Below are 25,422 nucleotides of genomic sequence, written 5' to 3' on the forward strand. Positions count from 1 at the left end.
CAACTGCCTACCATCCGCAGACGAATGGTTTCACGGAGCACCTGAACAAGACCCTCGCCGACATGCTAGCAATGTACGTCGACGTCGAGCACAAGACGTGGGATGCGGTCCTGCCGTACGTAACATTCGCTTGCAACACGGCGGTGCAAGAAACAACACAGATCACACCGTTTAAGCTGGTTTACGGCAGGAACCCGACGACGACGCTCGACGCCATGCTGCCGCACGTCACTGACGAGAAAATATCGACGTCGCTACCTACCTCCAGCGCGCCGAAGAAGCCCGACAGCTCGCCCGCCTGCGAATCAAGAACCAGCAGAGGACCGACAGCCGACACTACAACCTCCGACGACGCTTCATCGAGTATCAGCCCGGTGACCGTGTTTGGGTTTGGACCCCAATACGCCGACGACGACTGAGCGAGAAGCTTTTGCGTCGCTATTTCGGACCGTACAAGATCATCCGACGTATTGGCGCACTGGACTATGAGGTCGTGCCAGACGGCATTTCGCTATCACAGCGGCGCCGCTCACGACCTGAAATAGCCCACGTAGGGCGACTCAAGCCGTACTACCAGCGTTAATGAACTTTGGGGCTTCGCGTAACTGACCTTCGGACTTTGTTTCTTTTCGTTGTTTTGTTACTTATGCTTAATTAGTGTCCTTTTGTGTTTCGCTCTCTTATATTTGTAGCATCGGGACGATGCTTTTTAAGAGTGGGGTATTGACACGTGCACTTATCTTTGTCGGGCAACCACGTTTCGCCGCCTAACAGGAGTAATCGCGCAGCGTGGGACGCGCCTGCATGTGTCCGGGGTTCCTGGAAGGTTATCGATGCTTCCATCCACTGTCTGTTTTCGCCGAACCTTATGTTATCTGATTTCATCACCTGACGCGGGTGGTGTGGAGCTTTGTGGAAGGCACGCGGGTCCGTGCGATTAGTCTGGAACATTCGACGACTGCTGTATGGGGGCCGACGCGCTTGGCCCTCTGATCATATTTTCGACGATCGCCGACTGTGTTCGCCGCTATCGTTGTGCTTTAAGTGTAGCCTGTTTGTGGGCACAGGTTCGCCCAATAAAAGCTAGTTTTGTCTTTCACAGTACTGCTACTGTGTTCTTTAACGTCACTACCACGTGACAATATCTTTCTGCCTTTGGCAATACTTTTTGCTATGCAGCGCAGTATTTAGGCAACAATACGAGACAACAAATGCACTGAAAACCATATGTTTTTATTCAGCCACGGAAGTTGAAACTGCTACACTGCACGTCAGATATCACGCTTTCAGAAATTTGCCAGTGGCATAAAACATCGCCCCTTTTACGTGTAACGAGTGTACAGCTCATCGCCGAGACATGCGTGGGTGATTCTGCTTCTAGAGCAAACCGGCATTTCGGAGCTGTTGCTTCATGGGAGACGAATGATCATTTGCGCGTGAAGCATGCACGGAGCCAATTGCCAATTGCCCTATGAATTTTAGCTAACCCGACCTATTACAGAGGAAAGCAAGAAATTCTCGAAAATCTACACACTACACGGAATAAATTACGTGACACAGTAAGAAATGTTTCAAAACGTTAGCGTCCTTTGATAAACTTCAAGTACAAGATGTCTTTGTCGATGCGCAAATTGCTCATATAAACAGAATATTTCTTGCTTACAACCGTAGATGGGCTTACTATAAACGCTCTAAATGCAGGCGCAAATAAACATTAGCACATTAAATTTTGACGATTAGGTTATTAGGCTACACAAGAAAAAAGATTGCTGAAATAATACATTTCTAGATAACAGAAACGGATCTCGGCTTGAAGTTAAGGCTAGTTGACACAGCAAAAGTTTGATTTGCGTGTTCGTATACGAGTGTCCGTAGTACGTGTAAAGACTTTTAAATTGTCGAGATCCGTTACCTGTGGGCTCAAAATGATGGGATGCCATAAATGAAGTATTTAGCAAGCATAGCGTATCGGAAGCGATAATCGACTTCCAGAATCGACGCTGCATGAGTGCGGTACAGCACGCACACCTGCACCCGCCTAATCCAGCGCACATGTCTGCCAGCCGCCACTGATCACGCCTGTGTGGCTGCAGCCCGTACAAATGTTGTAGAGGTTGCACAGGCGTGAAATTTCACAGTAGCATTCCTAAGATGACTGAGAGCCTTCATCTACGCGGCCAGATGATTCCTCAACACGAAAGCAGTAGCGCAAGGTCGCCGGCTCATCGAAATAGCAACAGTTGCCAGTGGCAGCAGTGGGCTCTTCTGCCAGCTCACGCAAGGATTTTGATTCTTCTCCAACGACGCATTCTTTTCTCCTTTCTGCCAATCCACTACTCTAAACAGCGCACATAGGGGTCTACTTGTTCCTTAGTGTATCTGGTCTCTCCACCTTTTCCCTTTCTTTCGCTTTTCAGACTGCTCTCCTAAAAGCAGTTAGCATCACCACCTCCACTCCTTACAGCTTTTGCTTCTTTGCATTCTCTCAACGCGTTGGCACGTATTTTGTGGCCCCAATTTGGCAGGGCCACACAAAAACGCTCCGTTAGCCAATCGTCCGCCATGACCAGCAGGTCACCTGTGTTTTGTCTTATGTTAACGAGCTTGGAAGTACGTTTATATGCGGTGTCGGCAGCATTGAGTACAGGTTTTATAGAGGACAGTATGCAAGATTTGACTAAGAGTGCAAAAGCCCTATCCTCAAATTGTTGGAATATCGAAGCTGTGTATAATGCATAAATGTTTCCCGCATTCGACATAATGTCGCGTGGACACTACAACTTTGTCATCTTATTTTAGGTTGCGGTTTATACTTGTGTTTCTGAAAATTTTGCACCTTTCAAGAATTTTAAGAAATGTATGTCGTGGAAAATGTACTCACTGCAGTTACTGAAACTGGACGTTTCTTTCTAGATTTAACAAACGCCTCCAAAATCAGTGAAGTGGTCCTCCCCATCCCCTCCACCAAACAATTCTACATTATTGTGTACTTAAATGAACAGTTTCTAGAAATATCTCCCTCTCATTTTCATATCAATTCACTTCCACCTATATACTGCGTAAATATTTATAATAAATTAGGCCAAACTGTTTTATTGGTAACTGCGAAAGGAAGAGGTGCTTTGTTGTTCTGTATGAACGGGAGGGCCAATACACTGATGATGTTATAAATCCAGACATGTGTTACACGAGGCAACATATTCTTGAGATCCACCAGACTACGGAGCGATACATGATGCAGACAGCAACATTGGGCTCCTTCGCTGTGATATGAAAATATTGAACAAATGTGCATTCACAGTCGTTTTGAACAGATTCTTAAAAAATAGATTTCTAGCAGCGCCGAGAATAAATACCCCTTTTTAGGGTGATTACTTGCACTATATCAGAACACTAGACCTTCTTTAGGTTTGCATGAACAGATGCAATCGCGTCACTTGACAAAATCAGTTTTCGTAATATGTGGGTTTCAAAGAATATAACAACAAACCCAAGTGGCCACTTCAGTAAATAAGAGATCCCGACGAAAGCAGGTCCGCGTTTTCAGCGTCTATGAACACTAAATCACAGCGCGTGTTTATCTTCTGTAACAAACTTCAACGAACACACTTTGCAGGGCTTTCCGGAGCTTGTGAAAGAAATACAGGACAGCGTTTCGTCTCGAAAGACGACTACGAACTCACTGCACAAGATTGTTCCAGACTACGGGGGTGTCCACCTGTCCATAATCAAGGGTTTCGAAGCCGTGACTATCATATCCGGCATCAACGAACCGTAAGTTCACAAAAAAAAATCACTTTACTGTGTGACGCTGACAACCTATACAAAACAATGTGAGCATGTCAAATAAACATGCCTAATAAGGATATAGGTGCTGACCCAGCCTGAAGTCTGGAAGATTGTTTTTCTCTGATTCTTTCATAAAAAGCACGCTTGAAAATGTCGCTCTACGTATTACTAATGATACACTATTGTCACGTAGTATTGACAGTGAAGAAAGCAGCAAAACCAGGAATGACGAAACTAGCCTTTCGTGGGGACAACTTGCGCCCTCGAAAACAGGCAGCACTCGGGAGCGGCGACTGCGGCAAACTGTCGGCAAATCTGATCTGCCGGTCAAGCGCGTCAAGAGAGAGAGAGAGAAAGAAGTTTAATGATACGAAATGCCGAGAGGTCGGCCTGAGGTATGTTCCTCTAGCCAGCTACTCGGCATTGGGGGAAGGGGAAGAGGGAAAGAAAGAGGTGCATGATGGGTGACGATGACGGTACATCGTCACCCATCATGCACCTCTTTCACTTTTACACACGAGTCATCGAATGTTCCAGAGTAATCGGTGGTGCCCGCGTGTCTTCCCGACAGTTCTGCACAATTCGCGTCACACATGAAATCAGATTACACAAGCTTTGATGATAGCAGAACCGTCGATAACATTCGAGAAACTTCCTATACATGCGGGTGCGTCCCGCGCTGAGCGATAACATTCGTTAGACGATCAACGGCACTCCCCCGTAAAAGATAAACAAGCCCAGGTGTCACTATTTACTAGTTAGTACCGCTGCAGTAGGTAAGAGTAGAGTAAGTAATACAAAAAATTTAGCCATAACGCATACCGATTGCTTATCTTTAAGTTCTACAAAATTATTACAAATCATCTGTCGCAGAAAGCAAACTTCTTCACCTTGAGCTGGAATATTCAAAGCGGCGGTCCATATTACCAGCAGAAATTGAAACGTACAACAACTTAAAAAAATCTGCTAATAATGTCTTCCCGTGAAATAAATGTTCGGGATGACAATAGTTTTGAAGTATTTCTGAAAGTGTGGAACGAAATAAATGAGCATTCAAGATGCCTTTCTGCTTCACTGCATAAAAAAACGCCTTACATAAGTATTGCAAATAACAGTGTATATTAATGGGGATTTGGTGGCAAATATCTCCCAACTGGTGACATTCTGGAATTCCAAGTAGGTACGCCTCAGGAACTTGCAATCTGTAAATTGGAAGATTAGCCGTATAGTAATATTTGTGAAGGTGATTAGTGAATTTCGGGTAATTTCCTTTATATGTGTTGTTACTCCAAGGTATATGAAATATGGGTTAGATAAAAGTTCTAACTAGTGTGAGTATTAAGTACTAACTACGATGACTAATTTCTTTAATACGTGTTAGTTACTCTTAAGTGTGTGAACAGCGGCTTAGATAAAGTAGTAATTAGTGTAACAACACAGTAGTTACGGTGACGACCTTTCACTTAGGAAGAATCCCTGAATGAATGACTGGAGCAATAAAAACAACGTTTTTTACTCATGGAGGCGTTTTTTTTTTTTTTGGACCGACGGCTCCTTTCTTTTTGTTTTGTTTATATGCTTATATAACCGTAAATTTCGAAGAAAAAATCACGTTAGAAACCTGCTCTCAATATATCTAGATTATACAGATGTCCTGGCCCTGGGTATATTAAGCAAAGCCATAACTCCATTTCAATGTATTTACTTATTCGCTCTGCTGGAATTCTTAATCGTATTCCAGTTAGGTTTCAGGAATACGTAAAACATGTCTCTGAATATTTTAGACTTGATATGGATATATGTTGCACAATAAATGACGAAATACAAGAAATGCAGAATAAAACATATCTTGAAGTTTCTTTTTTAAGTTTTATTAACGGAAAAGTTGGCATCTATGTTCCAATTTCCGTGAAATTGCTGCAGCTAATGGACATATTGTAACTCAAAGATGTACCGGTTATGTTGCTCAATGGTTTGCGCATTTTGTATTCTTGCGCGGCACGTAAGTGAAAGAATCTGTAATAATCTGGTTGGTTCTCAATATATATCACCTAGGTTCACATACAAACTTTGGATGTGTGTCCCACGTATTCGAACGCCGGCTAACTTAGAAGTGTGTGGAAGATTGGTCAAACCAATAGGTGCAGTTTATGAAAGTTGTGTGACACATGTTGATTTGATCTGTCTTCATGTAGGCCCGCTTTCAATGTCTGAAATATATTGCGAATTTTGCGCCCGTCCCTTGGATCTACCCTTCCATTTTTTTCCACCCTTCGGTGTTATGTGCTCAAAAAACAGGTACAGATATCTGCAAAACGGTTGCAGAAAAGAACTAACGTTTTTCAGGACCATAATTTCACCTGTTTATTCTTATATGACATAGCGAAAGCAGAATGTTGTGTTCTGTGACTTTACCCGAAACTCCTTTCAGAAGTAAGCGGTAACAATCTGTTGCATTTTTTTCTCACTCATCGCTAAAACGTATGCTGAACGATATTAAGAGTGATTGGCCTTCCACTCAAAGTGCGCAGCGACGCACGACGAAAGACGGTAGAAAGCACGTCTTGGCGCGCGTGCAGGTTTGGAAGCAAGAAGGCTTCAGTACCAGGCCTTATCATGAACAACTACATGAGCGCGTTCGCAACGACAGCCGGTGTCCCAAATGCACTGAAAAGCGGCAGCCAGCCCAGGACATCCATGGTCGCCGTGTTCGCCAAGCACAAAGACGAGCGAGTCCTCCGCATGCAGGCGGGGGCCGGAGGAGGATTACCTGGAATGTGGGCTTTGGCTGAGGTGAGCGGCGTGCACAAAGATAACGAAAAGCAGACGTGGCAAACGCGGCTGCAACTACACATGTTCATATATTTCCGTTTCGGTCAAATATGTAAGTGCAAACTTTTCGTAAAGCTTTGAGACTTAGACCGGAAAACCTTTTATGTAAATTCATAAAATACATGCGTTGGCGAATAATATGTTTCAAGTGGCAAGATACGTATGGTATAGTTTGGTGTTTGTCTATGAATGTTGTTTTCTTGAGATACGCCAGTACGCCATGAAATGTGACACCATTTCTTCGAAAGCTAAGACGCAGCACGTCAGAAAGATTCTTCAGCTGCAATACCAAGGGAAATATTTGGTCGAATGCGGCTGTTTGTTACTTGGTTATGAAATCTAGCAGAACTACGCTTTTGTAATACTAATGATAGAAACGAGCGAAAATGTTTTTACACTGCAGACACAGCGAAGGATCGCACTGTGAATACCTAAAACCACAAGCACCTCAGTCACAAAGGCGACAGTGGCTTCTCTGCTCAATACAAGTTCTCAAGCAAGTGAACGATTGCTTTCCGGCCCCAGCTAGCGAACTTCGACAAACTTCTTTTAAGATTTCATTCGGGTACCTTGAGAGACTTTTGTTTAAAAAAGTTAGCTCCATTCCATGTTCTGGATTTTGTTATACAGAGGTGCTCTTCGGTTTTTGTCGTGCTCGGTGCCCTATCGCAAGTAACGGGAATCAATACGAAACTTTAGATCTTGGGCGTCGTTGAAGTGAAAGATAGCTCAGTTTGTGGTAGTCATTATCATGCGATGGAGTAGGTCTGTCAACCAAAGTCAGCCAAAGAACATGTTTGGCACCTTCTTACTGCAAGATTTGACGTTTTAGGACATACACTTTTATCAGCAGGACAACATTAAAGTTACACGCTCGCAAAAAGGTAGAGTTGCGGGCTCGCAAACTGATATTTTCCCAGCAATGTGCGTGTCACCTGCCAAATAACGTTTTCTTTTTTTTTTCACGAGACATTCTTTGGAATGTGCAGTTGACGCTCCTTATATGTTCTCAATAAAATGTATACTTAGGAATGTTTCCAGGGAAATCAGGAATTCCATAGAACGCGGTACGCCAGGTGCACAGCACGAAAAGCATGCCCGAAACCTTAACAGACAGCTTAAATGACAGCCTCTGGTAACGTTACATGTCGCTTAGGGTGATGGTAAACTTTGAGGCACAAACAATGGCGTCATAAAGGTAGACCAAAGAGGTCTGCCATTTCAAGCTGTTCAATACCTTGGGCGCTATAACGTAAAGCTGTTCCAAACTTTTCTATTCCAATTCTGGAACCAGCCCTCCGCGATTGGTCAAAAACGTGCCTGTCACGCGGCGTCACGAAATCCGCAATATCTTTCATTCTGATGACGTATGCACACTGATTATGCATGATTTGACTGAACAATAGAAAAATACTTTTTTCTGATTAGACGCCTTTTAGCCATTAGCCCTCGGCCATTGGTCAAAAGTTTTCGGGCTGCACCCACTCACCTGCCGGTCACGCGACGTCACAAAACCGCAAAAACTCACCGCGTCAAAGCGACGTGTATGCGTTAAAGATGCATTAATATGCCGAACAAAACTGAGTTTTCTTCTGAATAGCCGCAGGCTGCCCCGTTCCGAAAGGAATAAAATATGGCTGCGGCGGATCGCTCAGGCACTGACTGTACTCGCACCTGCCGGAGAGAATGGATTTATTTGCGTTTAATAAAAAAATTTCGTGGACGCATAACGTTTTCGAGCACTTTTGGCACGTTTATGAGCTCGTTCAGCCAACTCTTCTTTGCTGAGGATTTGTTTTAGCGCCATTGTTTAGCTTCCGTTGCATGCCACCGTGATTTTAGACCACCCACGACAAGCTAAGTAAGGGAAAGTGGATCAATCGCAGACGCCGGCACCACACTCCTTGTCTGGTTATCGATTTTAATTGCAGTGGTTTGGCCCCATCGAATACCTCTCCACTTGAGCATGCTCCTCGCCTCTTGTCAGCCAATAAGATAAGCCAAGCCGCTTAGTGCAAGCAATGTTATTCGTTTTTCAAGCAAACAAAAGCGACCTCCTATGAACGAGAAGAGCGTTTGATTATTCTGTTCAGACAAACCTGCGGGTGACCGCCCGATGCTTGCATCAGAGGTTACGCAAATTTGACGTCAGGAGATTGCATTAAAAACATATTGGAACAATTTTACGTCACCGAGGTAGCACATGCAAATCTCATAGTCTAGGCTCCGCAGAAATGTATCTATAAAGCGCTGAAAGGTTACGGTAGGGTTGCACAGCCCTAACGGCATTAAATTGAACTCATTGAGTCCCTCTTGTGTCCCGAATGCCATTTTTTCTTTGTGAGCCGGATCCATTAGTATCTGCCGATAGTCTGAGCGCAAGCCAACTGAGGCACAGTATGAGGCTGCATGGAGGCAATCAGTAGCATCGTCAATCCACAAAAGTGGATAGACGTCCTTTTTAGTGACCGAATTTAGGCGTCGATAATCAGGGCAAAATCTCCATGTCCCGTCTTTCTTTTTAACGAGTATCACCGTGACGAGTATCTTTGTCCGCCGGGTCTATCGGTATCTGCCAATAGTCTGAGCGCAAGCCAACAGTGGAAAAGTATGAGGCTGCATGGAGACAGTCAGTAGCATCGTCAATCCGCGGATGTGGATAGACGTCCTTTTTAATGACCGAATTTAGGCGCTGATAATACAGGCAAAATCTCCATGTTCCGTCTTTCTTTTTAACGAGTATCCCTGGAGCAGCCCAGGGACTGCACGACTCCTGAGCTGCTGCCTTTTGAAGCACTTCGCGAACTTGTTCATTGATTATCGTGCGTTTTGCTGGGGTGACTTCGTAAGGCTTTAAGTCTGATCGGATGCCCCGTACCTGTGTTGATCATGTGACGTGTGTGAGACGCTGGGATAGAAGGCGCTTTGGCATACCGGGAGAAGTCGAACACAGGCAGGTGTCTTCACAGAACATTGGCAAATGCATGGCGCTCACTGATACTGAGTGAATTGTTGACCATGCGAAGAACACACAAGTCCATAGATCCAAAGGTTTCCCACTTGGCCTGGTCAATCTGCATCCGCCAGTGAAGGCACTGGTGAAAGCGCGTCTTTTCGGAAAGCGGCGAGATTCAAGGCGACAGGAAGTTTAGCAGGCTCCATAGAGAAATTCAGAATCCATAAACCAGTACGCCCATACTCCACTCGCACTAGGCTGTGCGGGATGACAATATTCTTTTTTGCAGGAACTAACCGAATGGACTTCAAAGTGGCATCGAACACAGCGTGTGTAGTGCTCACAAAAACGACTGGAGCGCAGAAAACTGACAAGGCTGGCACTATAGCATCTCCAGAGACAGAAAAGGTACTTTCGTGGCAGAAGCCGCAGTCCTTCAGAAGACCGGACGGAGTGTTGCCGTGCACTTACAACTCTCCAGTTTAAATGTTACCTGTAGCATCAGATTGCTTCAAAAAGTCAATGCTTAAATTTACGCCATGCGTGCAGCGGGATATAATTACAAATTCGGTATTAAAAAGTCGACCGCCTAAGGATACATCGACAGTACACACTAACAGGACATAATGAAACGCCACCGACATCAAAGAACATGCCTGCTGCGAGATCCCACCGAAACATGACTGTTGCATAGTGCTCTCTTAAAGACAAGACTCATTACTGAAATCCGGCGGTGGCAGCGGTGAGAGCGGCCGTGGCGATGGGGAATGGTGTGCTGGAGGTGCCGGTGGTGGTGCCAGACTCCGATCGAAGCCGGTGAAAAATTTCTGAAGCCTCGTTGCCAGGAATCATTGCACGATGTCGTGTTGGTAGGCAGCCGAGGATGAAGAGGCCCACCACAGCGCCGAGGGCGCATGGTGCGCTGCTTTTACTGAGGCGACTGTCGGCTTCCGCAAAACCGTGCGATGTGGCCTGGTCAAATGCAGGAATGTCATGAAGGGGAGGTGTAGGTCGATGCACGCACGACTCTGAATTTCACAGGCATATCGGGATGCGCACAATAACCGACCTCCGCATTATAACCATTGGAATGTCGTCGATATTTTGGGGTGGGACGAGAGCGGGGTTGGTAGTTGGACCTCGCCGACAATGATGCCATTGCACGTGGAGTTTCCGCCTAGTTGTCGTCGCCAGCGGCGTTCACCGACTGCCAGGTAGCAGTGGGCTGTGAGAATGCAGCATCGTGCGACAGGCAGGTATTCGCGGGACGTGGTTGGGGTGAAGGAACTTCGCGTCGGAGTAGCTTTTTACGCACGATTTGGCGTACCGTTGAGGCCAGGTCTGACGACAAGCTCACGTGAACGCTTGTCACCGTAGTTACGTTGGCCAGACGACCGAACTTGGTCGTGATGCGGTGCTTCTTCAAGGTTTGAAAGATGCGGCAATGTCGTATGACAGAGTTCAAGTAATCCTTACCAATGAGCAAATTATATGCGCCATCTGCTATCCCCTTAAGTAGATGGCCAACTTTGTCTTCTGACATACATGGTTTCACCTGCATACACAACATAAGGTTCTCGTAAATACATGTGGTGCAAGTCTCATCAGCAAGTTGAGCCCTTTGGTAGAGAGTCAGCTCAGCACGCTTTTTCTTGGCAGTGGTCCCATCGAGACAGGGTTTCGTGTCTTCAATGGAAGTATTGCAGGTTGTCAGGGTGTCCTCATGACTCTGGTTCCAAACGAGCGCGATGTCAGCAAGCGAGAACACGACATTTATAAGTTGTGAGTCCCATTTGTTGCTCTTGCTCTCCTTTTCGCAATATGTCAGCGATACATCGAGGCCTTCCCGAGTTTTTCCTGCGTAGTAAAGTGGCTCCCTTAGCGGATGGTAAGGGAAAAGAGTTTTGGACGTCGAAGCACCTCCTTTAGTGGTCATGGCAGGTAGCGATTGTGAACGGCCGCCAAGGTTCCGACTGCCACGAAGACTTGGAGGCAAATGTTCCGCGGTCGCACAGGTACCTAGTACTTTCACCAAAAATATCACAAGGAGTGAGGTGTTTATTCAGAACGCCCGGCGCAATGGCACTTCATAGGGCAAGGCCACGAGACCGAAAAATAGTCCTCCTCTTCCTTCCCTTCCAGAGCTCCTTGCCTTCTGCTTCGTACGTACAAACCCACCGTTACAATATTCACAGCACAACTGCCCAACACCCAGGAATTAATTTTTATCGTGCTTCTGAAATAAAGACGTCTGTATTCTGCGAACACTGTCGATAGTTTTTTTTTTTTCTAAACGAAGTGCGCCTCAGGTTTGCCTCTAACAGGCTGCTTGATTTTTCAAGGCGGTATATGATGTTGCATGGCCCATTCAGTGCTCGCATGAGTTCAAACAAGTAGGCTTCGGTCCAGCTTGAATAGCAGCTCCCTTTCAGTGAATGACGAAAATTATCCTTTCGGACTGCAAAGGGGCCCTGTAGTATATTCATATCTGGGTTCTAAAAACCAAGCAACAGTACACATATATCCTCAAAGGATTCATTTATCGCGTCGAGAAATCAGTTTTGAAGCTGAGTGAAGCTTGGTCATTCAATGTCATTGTTGTTTCATTCCCTGGGCATGTCAGGAATGAAGGCATAGCACCACTTCAAACCAAGACAAATCCAATCGTCCTCATGAATACACCCTCAGATGCAGCTTGTTGTGCTCCGTTTGGCGCCTTGTTTTCAATTACTCACGCATTCACGCGTTCAGCAGTACTCACGCATTCCAGGGAAAATGGGAGCAATGCTTTCCCTTCTTTGCACGTAGAGCGCTTTGGTTAAAAATGTAGCTGCTGCAACTAGTTTTGCTCAAGCGAAGGATCCTCTAGCTTGCCAAGAGGTCCTGCGCATGTTCGAACATCACATGCCTGCCGTCGCAGCTACCGACTCTTCCACTTATGCCTTTCGTGCAGTACTATCTTTAGTTGAGAGATCTTGCACGGAACACGCTTGCATTTGCATCGCGGACAGTGAACGCCGCTCAGCTGATATGCACGGACGGTGAGCGTGAGACCAGCCTTTCAGTTCGCGAAAACTTGCATGTGTACTTGTTGGAACGACTGCTCGCACCCTAAACGGATTGTATGAAACACCCTAGTGATCCTGCTGTATTCTCGCAGCACCGGACATTGTATTATCCGTATCGCAAGATAGGAAGCACAGCTCGTGTTGTAACTTCTTAGTGCAGTCCCACCGCATCTTGAAAAATAAGATTTATCTTCACTAATTAAGAAGGCTGAGCAGCAGTTTTAGATGACTTCATGCTTTTTCTGATGTAATCGTAACATAGGAATGACTTCAAACTTTGAGATTTATTTATTTACACATACTGCAGCCCAATTGGGCTATCACAGGAGTGGGTTTGTACATTCCATATAACAAAATATTCTTCGGCACAAATCAACTTCGACCCCGTAGGAATCAGGATAACTTCAAATTAAAATATATAGCGAGTAATAATAAACACGGCATGAATCAAGTTAATTTATACAAACATTTCTCTGAAGGCAGTGACCTAGTTTCACCTCGTAGTATGTTCTATTTCTCAATAGTACGAGAAAAGAAGCTATACCTAAATGCGTAAGTACGCGGCTGAAATAGTGTAAGGTCAAGTTTGTAGCTATTCTTTGTAGGTTTCAATTTATCAGGAGGCAGATAGTTGTTCATTATTGAGTAGCGTGGGGTATTAACGAGATTATGCAATACATTATTGCATTCGCGATCACGCCGCTCGGACATAGGTTGTAGACCTCGTGCAACAAGGTGAGATGAGGGTGAGAAGTGCCACTCATCACGGTGGTATATGAAAGGAATTGCTTTATTTTGAACTGATTTGAGAGTGTTAATGTCAGATATTTTATAAGGGTTCCAGATAGGGCAACCATATGCGAGAATGGATCGGATGAGCGATCTATATGATGCCAATTTTGTTTCACGCGGAGCTTTTCGTAATGTGCGATTTAAACAACTAGTTTTACTTTTTCTTTGTTGAATGTTAAAATGCTGAAGACTGTACCGCTCAAATAGTTCTCAAGTGTGTTCGCGCATCATGAATAGGATGAGGCAAACTGTTGATTGACGAGAAATTATACTACGAAGTTGGAGAACAGTTGGCCGTAGCTGAAAGGTTGTTAATGCGTGCAGAAAGCATCGTCACTACAGGAAAGCTAGCGCCTCCAGATTGAGAACTTGCTGACGATGTTCACCCACGGATTGTAAAGGTCTATCAACGTCTTCGAAAGAAATACTTGAGGCGAGCACACAGCAGACAAGTTCAAAGTATTACCCTTCTTTTGTAAAGGCGTTTGTACAACATGAAAACTTCAGAAACACCATGTAGCCGATTCTGTTTATTGGCACATGAAAGACAAGATACGGGATTGACATATTTGGACCAATTGAGCACCCGTGATCACACGAGCAACTGCTCTAATTTCGGAACAAAAGGGTCTAAAATGTGTGAGAACTCGCTTATATCTTCGCTGTCTTGGATGTTTGGTATTGTCATATTAGCATACATCTATAAAAGTTCATTTCTAACCTAGAGAAGCTATTTACACAGCTGTCTCTTTGCAGGTCCTAAACTGCATCTATGATCACAATGTTTCTTCCTGCGTCCGGTCGGCGACTAGAACCCTTCCCACACCTGCCATGACCTCAGACAAGGATCCCGACATTGAGGTTGGTGTTATTCTTTCGCGATACATGCGCTCATTCGAGAGTTATTGTGATTTTCGGCATACTATGGGCGCTGCAACGTGAAGCTATTTAAAACTTTTCTATTTCAATTCTGCAATCAGCCCTGCGAGATTGTTCAAAAAGTTTTTGGAACCACCCACACTTCGCCTGTGTGTCACGCGACGTCACGAAGTCCGCGATAGCTCCCAATCTGATATGACGCCTACAGACTGATTACGCATAATCGAACCCAACAAAAGAAAAAAGGTATTTCCGATTCGATGCCTTTTCCGCATTAGCCTTCGGCTTCTGGTTAAAAGCTTCCGGGCTGTACCCACTTACCTGCCTGTCATGCGGCATCGCAAGACCACAAAAACTCACCGCGTCAAAGTGACGTCCACGCGTTAAACATGCATTATTATTATAATTTTTTTTTCTCGAAAGCCACAGGCTGCCCCGTTCTGAAAGGAATCACACACACTTACAAAATTTCGCAGAGAAAAATTTTATATCACGCTTTTAAATAACTGAAGAAAATTGTTTTTACGCAATTCTTCTGAATTTATGCTGCCTTGTACTCTAGAAGTGGTTTCCCTGCTCTTCGACAATATTATGTTCCACAAAGAGTACGTTATTGCCCGACTTGGCCAAAAACCGTATTGACACATAACTTGAATCGGAATATACGTAAAGTTACTTGTACAAAACACAGCGAATGGGCCGGTTGGAGGATGCGTTCACCACAAAATTACACAATAAGAAACATCACGTAAATATCATAACTACGGTAAATATGTGCCATCAAGCGCTTGATTTCTCTAGTAAACCAAGGCTATTTTTAGCTCTTTCTGCCGTTTTACTCCTTTAGTGTGCTCTTTCGCCAGTTTTCTTGCACGAATGAGTGTGTTCGTAGCTTAACGGGAATTAATATTTCTAGAAAGAAGTGCCATCGCCTTAGAACATTGAGTCTAAAGGTCAGTACGCTGGGGTGGTTAGTGGAACTACATCTCATTATTCCGCTACTTAATAATCAGTGGCGCTGAAGCTGAAGAAGAAAACGTCCCAATCATTAAACATATTAAAGGTGCTTTCACATAAACGCTGGGGGGCTGATAGGACCTGCCTCTTACACATCTGCCGCAGTATAGTTCGCTCTTGCCTCGATTACGGGTGCATAGTATACAACTCAGCTCGACCGTCCTACCTGAAGCAATTAGATCCAGTTCATAACTCAGGTCTGCGCCTTGCAAGTGGGGCATACAGGACATCACCCATAAACAGCCTACATGTCGAATGTAATGAACCAGCCCTCGCAGATAGAAGAGCCATGCTCACATGTGCATATGTCCTAAAAACCCGTTCACTACCAAAACATCTATGCTACTCCATAGTTACGAAGTGCCCGTCTAAGCAGCTTTTTAACAACAAACCGAATGCGACGAGACCCCTTATTCTCAGATTTGAAGAAATTTGCCAGGAATTAGGTATTCTAGACACATTGCCCGATGTTGCCCAGAGAACCGAGCCACTACCACCTTGGCACACCTTTCCCAGTGTAGGTGACTACACACTGACACACTTTCATAAAAAGCAAACTCCACGTGAACAACTAATACAAGAATTTTTGGCGCTAGACAAAAAATACAAAGAACACACAGCATTTTATACTGACGGTTCTGAAACATCACTTTACGTCGGAAGTGCTGTAGTGCAAGATAAATGGGAAAAGGTAGTCAGGTTGCCTCAGTGTGCGTCAATTTTCACAGCCGAATGTCATGCCATTTCGGTGGCTGTATCAAAAATAGTCGAGATGAACATTCAAAACAGCATTATCTACACGGACTCGCTAAGCGCAATCACAGCACTGAAAGCCAGAAACGTAAGGGAACCTTTAATAGGAAATATAATCCATAACTTTATAACCGCTCAAACACAAGGACATGAAATTAAGCTTTGTTGGATACCAAGCCATCAAGGAATTAGACGCAACGAGAGAGCTGACGCGTGCGCCGCTCAAGCCTGCCATAAGCATGTGAGTACTGTAAATATACTCTATGCAGATTGCATGAAGTTAGTAAAAAACAAGCTTCAAGAAAAATGGCAGCGTACATGGAATAACGAAGAAAATAACAAACTACATTTAGTAAAACCTATTCTAGGAGAATGGAGATCATGCAGGCATCAGGAACGTTTTATAGAAGTAATTTTATGCCGCCTGCGCATCGGACACACACACCTAACACATAACTTCTACTGACAAAACAAGACAAACCCTTATGTGAGAAATGTGGAGATGAACTCACTGTAAATCACATTTTATTCTCGTGCACACAACTCGAACGGCTAAGGAAAAAACATTTTACTGTATTTTACAATGAACGCATTCCCTTCCATCCCAGTCTGCTTTTAGGAGATAACCCACTAGTAGAAACTTCATCTGTTTTTAGTTTTTTGAAAGACGCAGCGATCCTAAACGAAATATAATGTATCACAGAAGTACTAATTCTAAAAATTATTACCCGGTTTTTTCACGCATCTCACCCATTTTCTCAGTTCTGAGAAGAAGGCAGAGGTCTTCATTTGGTTTGTTCGGCTCCTCAGAGGCCTTGTCCGGACAATGACCTCGCTGAGGATACCCAATTTTTGAAATAAGTTACACCATGTGTTTGGCGCATGATAGCCTAAGTTGCTTATGCGCCATAAAACCCAATACAATACAATACAATTCTTTCCCGTGCTCTTGAAATGTACGGCCCCAGTCATGGCGGTCTAGTGTCGGAGGGGCGGCCTTCTGAGAAGTTTGGCGCCACCTTCTGACGTTGAGCTGCAAAGACATAATTGATGTTGAGCATGCGCTCAACGGTGGCCAGTTCTTTGACTCTCACGGTTATAGACAGGCCTCTATCGCATCCGCTTTTTTTCTGACGATTCGTACAGGCGACAGGAACCAGACTTGTTCGGGTTTCGGTGTCCTGTGGGTGGTTGCGTTGTCATGCGAAAAACGGCCTTATATCACAGCTATTCCACATGAACAATCTCGGGAAGCCGCTGGTGACCTCTCTAACCGACTGTGGCCCACCGTGAAGCTAATTTGCGGAGTAGAAGCAGTGTTGACGGATAGCCAGGACGGGAGGCGATTGTGAACGCGCAAATGTGTACCGCTGTTGGCGGTTGGGCAGCGAGAAACGAGCAGATGCCAGGCGTTGTGGCAACGAAGCAAGCTGGTCCAAGCATAAGGTCTTTGCGCGTTCCCCTTGTGTTTTGCTTGTTGTATATTGGTGTCACGCGGTGCACACTGGATCATGATTTCGTCCAAGGCTGATCGAAGATCTCACTGTTTGTGCTAAGTGCTGGAGGGACCTAGTTGCTGTTGATAATTTGATCTGGATAGGGTTCGAGCACGTTGCAAAGTGCGCCGTATGACAATAGTTCTAAATATTGTTCTAGATGCATAGTACCAAAAATTGCCTCGTTAGCCTTGTTGCCATTGAATATCCGGAATCGGCTAAACGCTGTACCCGGTGGAAGCAACTTATAGATCAAACCGAATACTTGCTGCTGCCTTGCACATATCGAGGCTTTCTATGTCATTGGATAGAATTATCCCAAACGGAAGCTGTGGAAACACATGTATATAATATCGAGTGATGAGCATTGTCGTCGTGAAAGTGCATCCTGAGAAGCAATTATGCCATTTCAACTTCCTTTGGTAGGGGGCGCTGCATGTATTACAAGCGCATTCTTCTCGCACCTTACACAGTCGCGACGTGGCCCGTACTATTCTTCAGTTCGCAATAACGTAGATGTGCTAATTGGCGTTTCAATTTCCTGATACAGGCGAATTTACTTGTGACTACTTTCACCACTCGTAGGGCAGCCAGCGGCTGCAGCTTTTGCAGTAAGCTAGTCAAGTTCAGTAATCAAGTTTTGTTTTGAGTAATCTCTTTTCATTCGCTTGCAGCCACCAGTGAAGTTCGACCTGCTCACACTTATAACGTGAAGAGGGGTACGTTATTTGCCCAAGAAAGTGCAATGCAGCAGAAAGATTCACCAAATGTATTTTTGATTTTGCACAATTGAGGGCTGATTATGGAAGCGAGGGCGGAACGGATATGTGCGGCTGAGGGAAAGGTTGAGAATCATCAAGGAGAAGAATGGAGACAAGTTGAGTGTGCAAACAGCAAGTGAAAGTGGCACCTTGCAGCAGAATAATAATGTCTGCGGTTATATTCACAGCGGTGATGAACGCACAACGCTCTTTTGAACGCACCAGGCTTCACGCATTGACAACCCCCGGTAAGGACAGCGGCCTTTCGAAGTGACACACGCACCGGCATTGGTAACGTTGGCAAACAAGAGGGTAACAAGTGCTCACGGCCGGGAGGGAGCATAAAATAGGCAGCTAGTAGTATCGTCGGTATCGATCGATTGTACGACGCGCTGATGAGAGAAAATTAAACCGGACGCCATCGAGCCAAACTGCCAACCTAAATTGAGATCGTGACCGCCCGCGAATAAAATGGCAGACTGAATGGGGTGACGGATACTGTCAATGATGGTGTATGCAGTACATTGTGCGGATGGATGAATAATTGTTTTCACTTTTTTTTTTTTTCATGTGAGCGCAGAAGTCTGAATGAACCCATAACAGAAATTGTAGTTCCCCTGCGAACCAAAGCCAATAACCGCACACCTTCCACAGACACTAATAGCAGGCTTGACGGTCGCTATCGACGAATTGCAACAGTTCGCCAATGTGCAGGTCTCCCTATAAAAGCTTCACAGAATAATTTTCCGCGAGGAAACGGATCTGAGAGGCTGGACGTATTGGGGAAACGTAGCGTCGGAATGATGACGGGTAGTGACGTCTCGAGGTACGTCAACACGCGGTTGTCTTGGAGAAGCCGGCCGGAGATGGAGATCAGTGAGAGAACGGAGGTCGGCTGTGAGGCAAAAGAGAAGATGACGCATCGCGCTCAAAGGCAACATAGCCGCATCGTTCATCGTGTGGGCGGCATCTGTAAAACTAGTAGATATGGCCCCGTATGCTGCAGCAGTAGCATGGCGCGGATATATATATATATATATATATATATATATATATATATATATATATATATATATATATATATATATATATATATACATACGACGCGACCAAATGCATGCTACTCCCTATTGTATGTACTTTTGTACGCTAATCTTGTATTTTGCTTACGTAGATAATCAGTCAAGCTTAATTAAAAGACATCTCAAGCAACGTAGCTGGGCAAAAAAATTCCAATTAGAAACTTGTAGAGGGCTTTGCAAAACGTCCAATTAGATAGTGCTAACTTTGAATCTATTAAGTATTAGCGTGTTTCAGTTCACGGCGGATGCCTGCAAACTACAAGAGTAAATGTGGAGAACGCTTAAGCTCCGCCTTTGAGAGTGGAACGCGATAGCAGTCAAAAATCCCTGACTACTACTCGCGTTTCCCGGCAACTACAGCGTATGTAACCATAATGTTTACGGGGAACCGCTCGCGGCGAATGCTATGCCCGAAGGCGGGCATTCTCGTCGAAACTCGGCCTCTCGGATAGGCCGCGATGCGGCGAAGGCGAGCGCCATCTGGAAGTGCTTCGAGGAAGCGGGCGTACCACTCCGTGGACTATCAGATATTTACGCGCCGGCGTGCGCGAATGGCGGACGCCGTCTCAGGCCTATGCATTGTAGAAACGCTGGAAATAGGACTTGTTTGATTTTTCGCCTAACACAATTATGTTTTCTCATATATTAAAATTACACGCCGAGAGCTATCGTGTCCGTAAGTTGTAAGTCATAGTTTACGATGCTTTCCACGTATTTTAGCTTGGCAAATTCAATTACTAGTTCAGTGAATTCCTTGCGTCACATGAACGGCCTGCGCATATATGGTTCGAAAATCCTTTTTGCCGAAATGACGTCCGACGCCGGATTTTGCGCGACATGGCACGTGACATACCCGCTTCCGCGCCGAGGTTGCAGCACTCCCAAACTGTCCGCGCATAGAGAATGAAATTTCAACAAGAGCGGACACTCCCATATAGAATTGACTGTAGGACACCAAGCGGATGGTATTAACTCCTTCCGGTTTCGGTGTTGGGCGCCCGCGTTTTGAACACCAGTTGATACACGCCGCGCCGGCTCCGCTGTTCGGCGCGGCATTTATTTATTTATTTATTTTTTATTTTTGCTTCTGCTGAACCCCGCGTGGTCTTGGCGTAGAATAGTAGTTTCATTATTTAGTAAAAATGATTGCGAACGACCTTTACAAGACTCCGCCGAATCCGCTAGGTGCAATTTCATAAAGAAAACGCAAGACGTCTTCTGAAATGATGAAATGTTTATTTTGCTCTGTAGAAATACTCGTTCCGGGCTTCTACATTCATCTAAAGTTGCGGCACCAGGTAAGCAGCAGTCGTTGCCTTACGAAGGTCCACCGGATGCCATCAGCTGAAAGAAAGTAAATTACAAGCATGTATCATTTTGGTATATTGACCTAACAGGAGTATTGCGTGTATAGAGGCGAAACGTGCGTAAGTGGTGAATGAGCGGCATTACAGATAAATTCACTTTTACGTACATTTCGCAGCAACGACTTCTCCCAAACAATGCCATAAAATATGAACAAAACAACTTTTCAAGCACCGCTCCCTTCCCGGGCATTATTTCCTGCACTTTAAGTGCACAAATGCACGGGTGACTGCGCGCTTCCAAAACAACTTGGCCTCAGTCGACGCGATGGCACGCCAAGTACACAAAGGTGGCTACAACACAGGCTCAGCCAGACCATGTTACACGCTCGCAGAATGCCTTCTAGCCGCACTCAAAACACGTGGGTGGAAAGCCTGTTTTCAGTCGCTCAGAATACATAAATGTCATGTTCTTGAGCACCTCCGTGTGATCTTTTACGCGTCCTGCCGGCGCATGCAACACTCCCGTGTTATCACTCTCGGCAATCGCTCGTCGCGTTTTCGACAAGCGTGAGTACCGGAATAAAGGTATATCTTGTTGCAGGGCTATAAAACACGTCACAAACTTGTCCCACTAAAATTCAGTACGCGCAAAACGAACTCACTGTGGCCTGCTTGCTTTTTTGCAAACACCTTCACAACCCCAGGTGCGGCAAGCATGCCTCAAGACATCCCAAAAAGTGACCAAATAAATTACAATACTTTTTCGGGTAAGAGAATGCGTCACGAACTTCTACCAGTAAGATTCAGTACACGCGAAACTAACTGCGGCACACAGCCGAGCTTGAAAAGTACCCCAAAAGGTAGTGAAATTAGTTACAATAACGTCTGGGGTCAGAGAAAGCGCCAACACTTCTCCCGGTAAGATTCAGTACACGCGAAACTGCGTCACACGGCCAAGGTGCTTTTCGTCAGAAAGCCAGGTGCGGCGAGCGTGCCCAAAAACTACCGAAATAAGTTATAATTATGCTTGGGCTCATAAAAAGCGTCGCAAGCATCTCCCAGTACGACTAATTAACTCATATTAACTAGGCTTGGACTGCGGAGCTGTCTTTCGATAACTGTGTCACTACATAGGTTCAGTTTTGTGCAGTAAGCCTAAATGTGCTTGAAGTGCGTCGCGGACTGTCAAACAAAATTCCTCACCTTGCTGTAGTCCAGTAGTGCAGCGGTGCCGTGTCGAAATGCAGGCGGAACACAAGAGAACGCCGGGAGCCCCAAAAACGGGCTACATCCAGAAGAGACGGGTCGCCGAGCACGCGAGCTTCGCATGCGCAGCCGGCCTCGCTACCTCTTGCGGCTTGTCTGGCGCATGACGTATGCACGCGCGTCTGGCGTGCCGCTAGCTTGTCGCTAGGCAACGCAACAAAATGTTTCACAGTATAAGTTCATTTACACGCAAAACTTTTTCACTTTTATGGGAAAGAATAAAAAAAAAATAAAACGTTGCCTGGAAGTTTATTTCACATTCTTCTTTTCTGATGCTCGCGTCAACTAACGGATGGAGTTGCAACTAGGCGTGACGTGTTTCCTGTTGCCAGTTTTTGAAGAGTGTCCCTCCCCTCTAGCTGAATGTCTTTCTCTATGGTCCGCGTACGAACGAAGATAGCATCTAGCAGGGCGTGCTGCCGCTTAAACGGCTACAGGGCAGTGACGAAGGCGTTGTCTGTGTGATTTACGCCAGCGATTGCTTCCCTCGCGGCGGTTCATGTTAGTGATAAGCAGACGCAGCGGCAGCACACCCGGTTAAGAGCTGCGTTTGTTTCTTCGCGGAACGCTTGGGGCAGTGTAACCACTACAAGCAAGCCGGAATGTCACGTGGGGTTTTTTCGTAGTCTGCGGGCATCCATAGTAAGCTGAAAAATACCAATACTTGGTAGAAAGACAGAAACTGGTTATTCAGATGTTTTGCAAAGCACGCTGAAACTTTCTAATTGGATTGTTTTCCTAACTTCGTTGATTCAGAAGTTGGTTAACTAATATTGACTCATTATCTCATTAAGCAAAATAAGATAGTGTGACACACTACACATAAAAGTGAGCAACATGCATTCGGTCGCGTCGTCTTAGAGTGCATCGCCATATTTTAAAGCTCTGGCTATTCTTCAATGTTCAGCACGCAGAACCCGACGTAACATACGCAGTTGGGATGGATAGTTGGGCGTGTTGGTTAAGCATGATCGGAAGTGAAGGCGCTAAAATCACGGAGGACAAAGAAGAAACACACACGCGCCCTGTGTGTGTGTGTGTGTGTTTCTTCTTTGTCCTCCGTCATTTTAGCGCCTTCACTTCAGATCATGTTTAACATACGCAGGAATGTGACGACAAACTTTTTGGAAGACTTATTTACTCAGCGCAGATAGTGCGCCCTCTGCTCTTGCTACGGTGCTCTTAAAGCTGTGTATATGTTGTTCATGCATTACTGTACTCTGACGAAGGCTGGTCCACCAGCCGGAAACGTTTCGTATGTAAGCCTGCCAGAAAGGTCGTCGTCTCTTTCCTGCTAACATATATATACATATATATATATATATATATATATATATATATATATATATATATATATATATATATATATATATATATATATATATAGTGCCGAAAAAGACGCGTCTCGCGGTACAGCCGGATCGCGATGGCGCAGCTCGCTTCGCGCTACTGATTGCTGGCGTCTTTTTGGACGGTGCTTTGGCCTGCTGTTACGTTGGCGTGGCCGCCATGAACGTCACGCCGGGCACGTTGGGAACGCCGGGGCGGCGGCCGGGGAGAGGCAGAGAGACGCAGACGGAGTCCGAGGCAGACGGCGAGATTATTGTAATGTGCATGGCTTAAATAGGTTGGGCGTCGGTACGGTTTCAGGTACGATTCAGGAACGGTTTCTATTTCCAAACCGCGATACAACGTCATCCCCACTTTAAAAAAAAAGTTATTTTGAGACGTTGTGACATTACGCAATCTCAATGATAGAAAGCATATTACACAATAAGCAAGGAAACATTCTTATACATTCCTAAATGGCATTCGCATTTCCGACTGACATTACACAAGTAAGGAAGCATGATGATGATATGTGGCGTTTAATGGTGCAAGGACCTTTAAAGGGCCATCTATACACATTTCCGAATGACACATAACACTGGGTCTCTGCTCTCCTCCCTGGCAAACAACAGCAGAACATGAAGCACTCTGTGTACCCTTGAAAACAATAAATGAACACCTTTTTTTGCAAATATATATTTATACACATACATGAGATAACACGTAATTATGGATTGACCAGCACTCAATTATCTGAACTGAACACTTGTCCAGGTTTAACACGAATTACTAACATGGCATGAAATATAACATGAGGAGATGAAATACTTACACATCATGTAAAAAAATCGTGTAAATGACGCTGTTTCTGGCGTCGCCGTTTTGATCGTCGCGGTGCCAATAATGGCTCCGGTTTTCAACTTTGCCGCTCAATTAACCACCTACCAGACAAAACTGGGGGTGGAGAATAAGACTCGGGATGTGAGCTTTCTAGCTCTCATACGACTATGAAGGCGAAGAACAAGATTCAAAAGAATCCGAAGATTGGCGTCAGAGACAGCTGGGAGCGAAGATTTACGAAGAACTGCATGTGAGCACGAAGGCTCGGAGACATGGAAGTGTTTCAAGGACAGCATGAGGACTCCGCACATCAGCCATTCGTTGAGAAGGTGCCTGCATTGAATGAATCGGTTCAGCTAGATGCCTATCAGGAGAAAGGACGTATTGTCTGGGCACCACAGCTGGACGCAAAAGTGGTGCCTGAATAGAATCCTGAGATCATATGATGCGCTCCGCGCAGTGGGGGCTGTTAGCGCAGCATTTTGACTGTGGACGTCAGTCAGCATAAGTAATCGTGCCTGACTCTCTGCCCTTACGGCTGAGCATGAAACACTCATTCGAGCTACTTTACGAGATGTAACAGAACGCACTCGCGAATGAGAAGAACTGCACTGAAATGTGTGAAGTAATTGCATCTGACTGTTTTGCAACAAAATTGGTAAGAGGATTTTGTGCCTTAGCATGCATGCGACTATAGAAATACCTGGAAGGAATGCATTCAACACGCAAATTGACCCGTGATGTAGAGTCCACCTGGGCTTTACGTGGAGCTTGCCGTCGCGACGCTTTAACTGGGATGACGCTCGCTGGCGTTGGAGTTGCACGGAACTTCAGACATGGCACATTTCCGAAGTCCAATGATGTGTGTAAGTACACTAAGTCATAGTGTTCCAACACTCTATACTGGTTCACTCTCGTTGGTGGTGCCATCGAACAAGCGTTTGAATGCGGTGCACTGCCGAAGTCCGCTGTACCGTACAAGTTAAGGGAAGTCGGATAACGTTCCGTCCAGCGGGAACCGATATCGAAATCCAGTGGTGAAGATGAGGCTTGACTGCAAGACAAAGTCGCTCCATCAATGACTAGCTTGAGTGCCTTAACAGCATCGAGTCCCAGAAGCCAAGAGTGTATTCTATGGGTAGAGTGGTCACTCTCGTTATAGTAGTATTCTCTTGCGTTTCCAGCTCGTCGATTGGTCCCGATGTACTTTCTGATTAACGACACATTTTGAAAAAATGTCCCACCTCCCACATGT

The 25,422-nt window shown here is 45.2% G+C and overlaps 1 protein-coding gene and 1 long non-coding RNA gene across 3 annotated transcripts in view; one reads left to right on the forward strand and one right to left on the reverse strand.

Moving 5' to 3' along the window:
- The window catches only part of LOC129383564 (glutathione hydrolase 1 proenzyme-like), a 116,729-nt gene that overhangs the window by 80,718 nt on the left and 10,589 nt on the right, over positions 1-25,422 (forward strand). The window contains exons 9-11 of one of the 2 annotated variants that reach the window (XM_055068195.2): positions 3,617-3,774; positions 6,369-6,582; positions 14,194-14,298. In XM_055068195.2, coding sequence (XP_054924170.2) covers positions 3,617-3,774; positions 6,369-6,582; positions 14,194-14,298 — 477 coding nt within the window. Of the gene's footprint in view, positions 1-3,616; positions 3,775-6,368; positions 6,583-9,866; positions 9,946-14,193; positions 14,299-25,422 lie in introns of those variants that run through there. The other variant, XM_072290157.1, reaches the window with a different exon arrangement.
- On the reverse strand, positions 20,642-22,177 carry LOC140220013 (uncharacterized). Its single transcript, XR_011896261.1, has 2 exons — positions 21,936-22,177; positions 20,642-20,769 (listed from the first exon to the last, which is right to left on the reverse strand). It is a non-coding gene; the product is annotated as an uncharacterized lncRNA (long non-coding RNA).

This window comes from Dermacentor andersoni, chromosome 8 (assembly GCF_023375885.2).
Source record: "Dermacentor andersoni chromosome 8, qqDerAnde1_hic_scaffold, whole genome shotgun sequence".
Classification (NCBI taxonomy): domain Eukaryota; kingdom Metazoa; phylum Arthropoda; class Arachnida; order Ixodida; family Ixodidae; genus Dermacentor; species Dermacentor andersoni.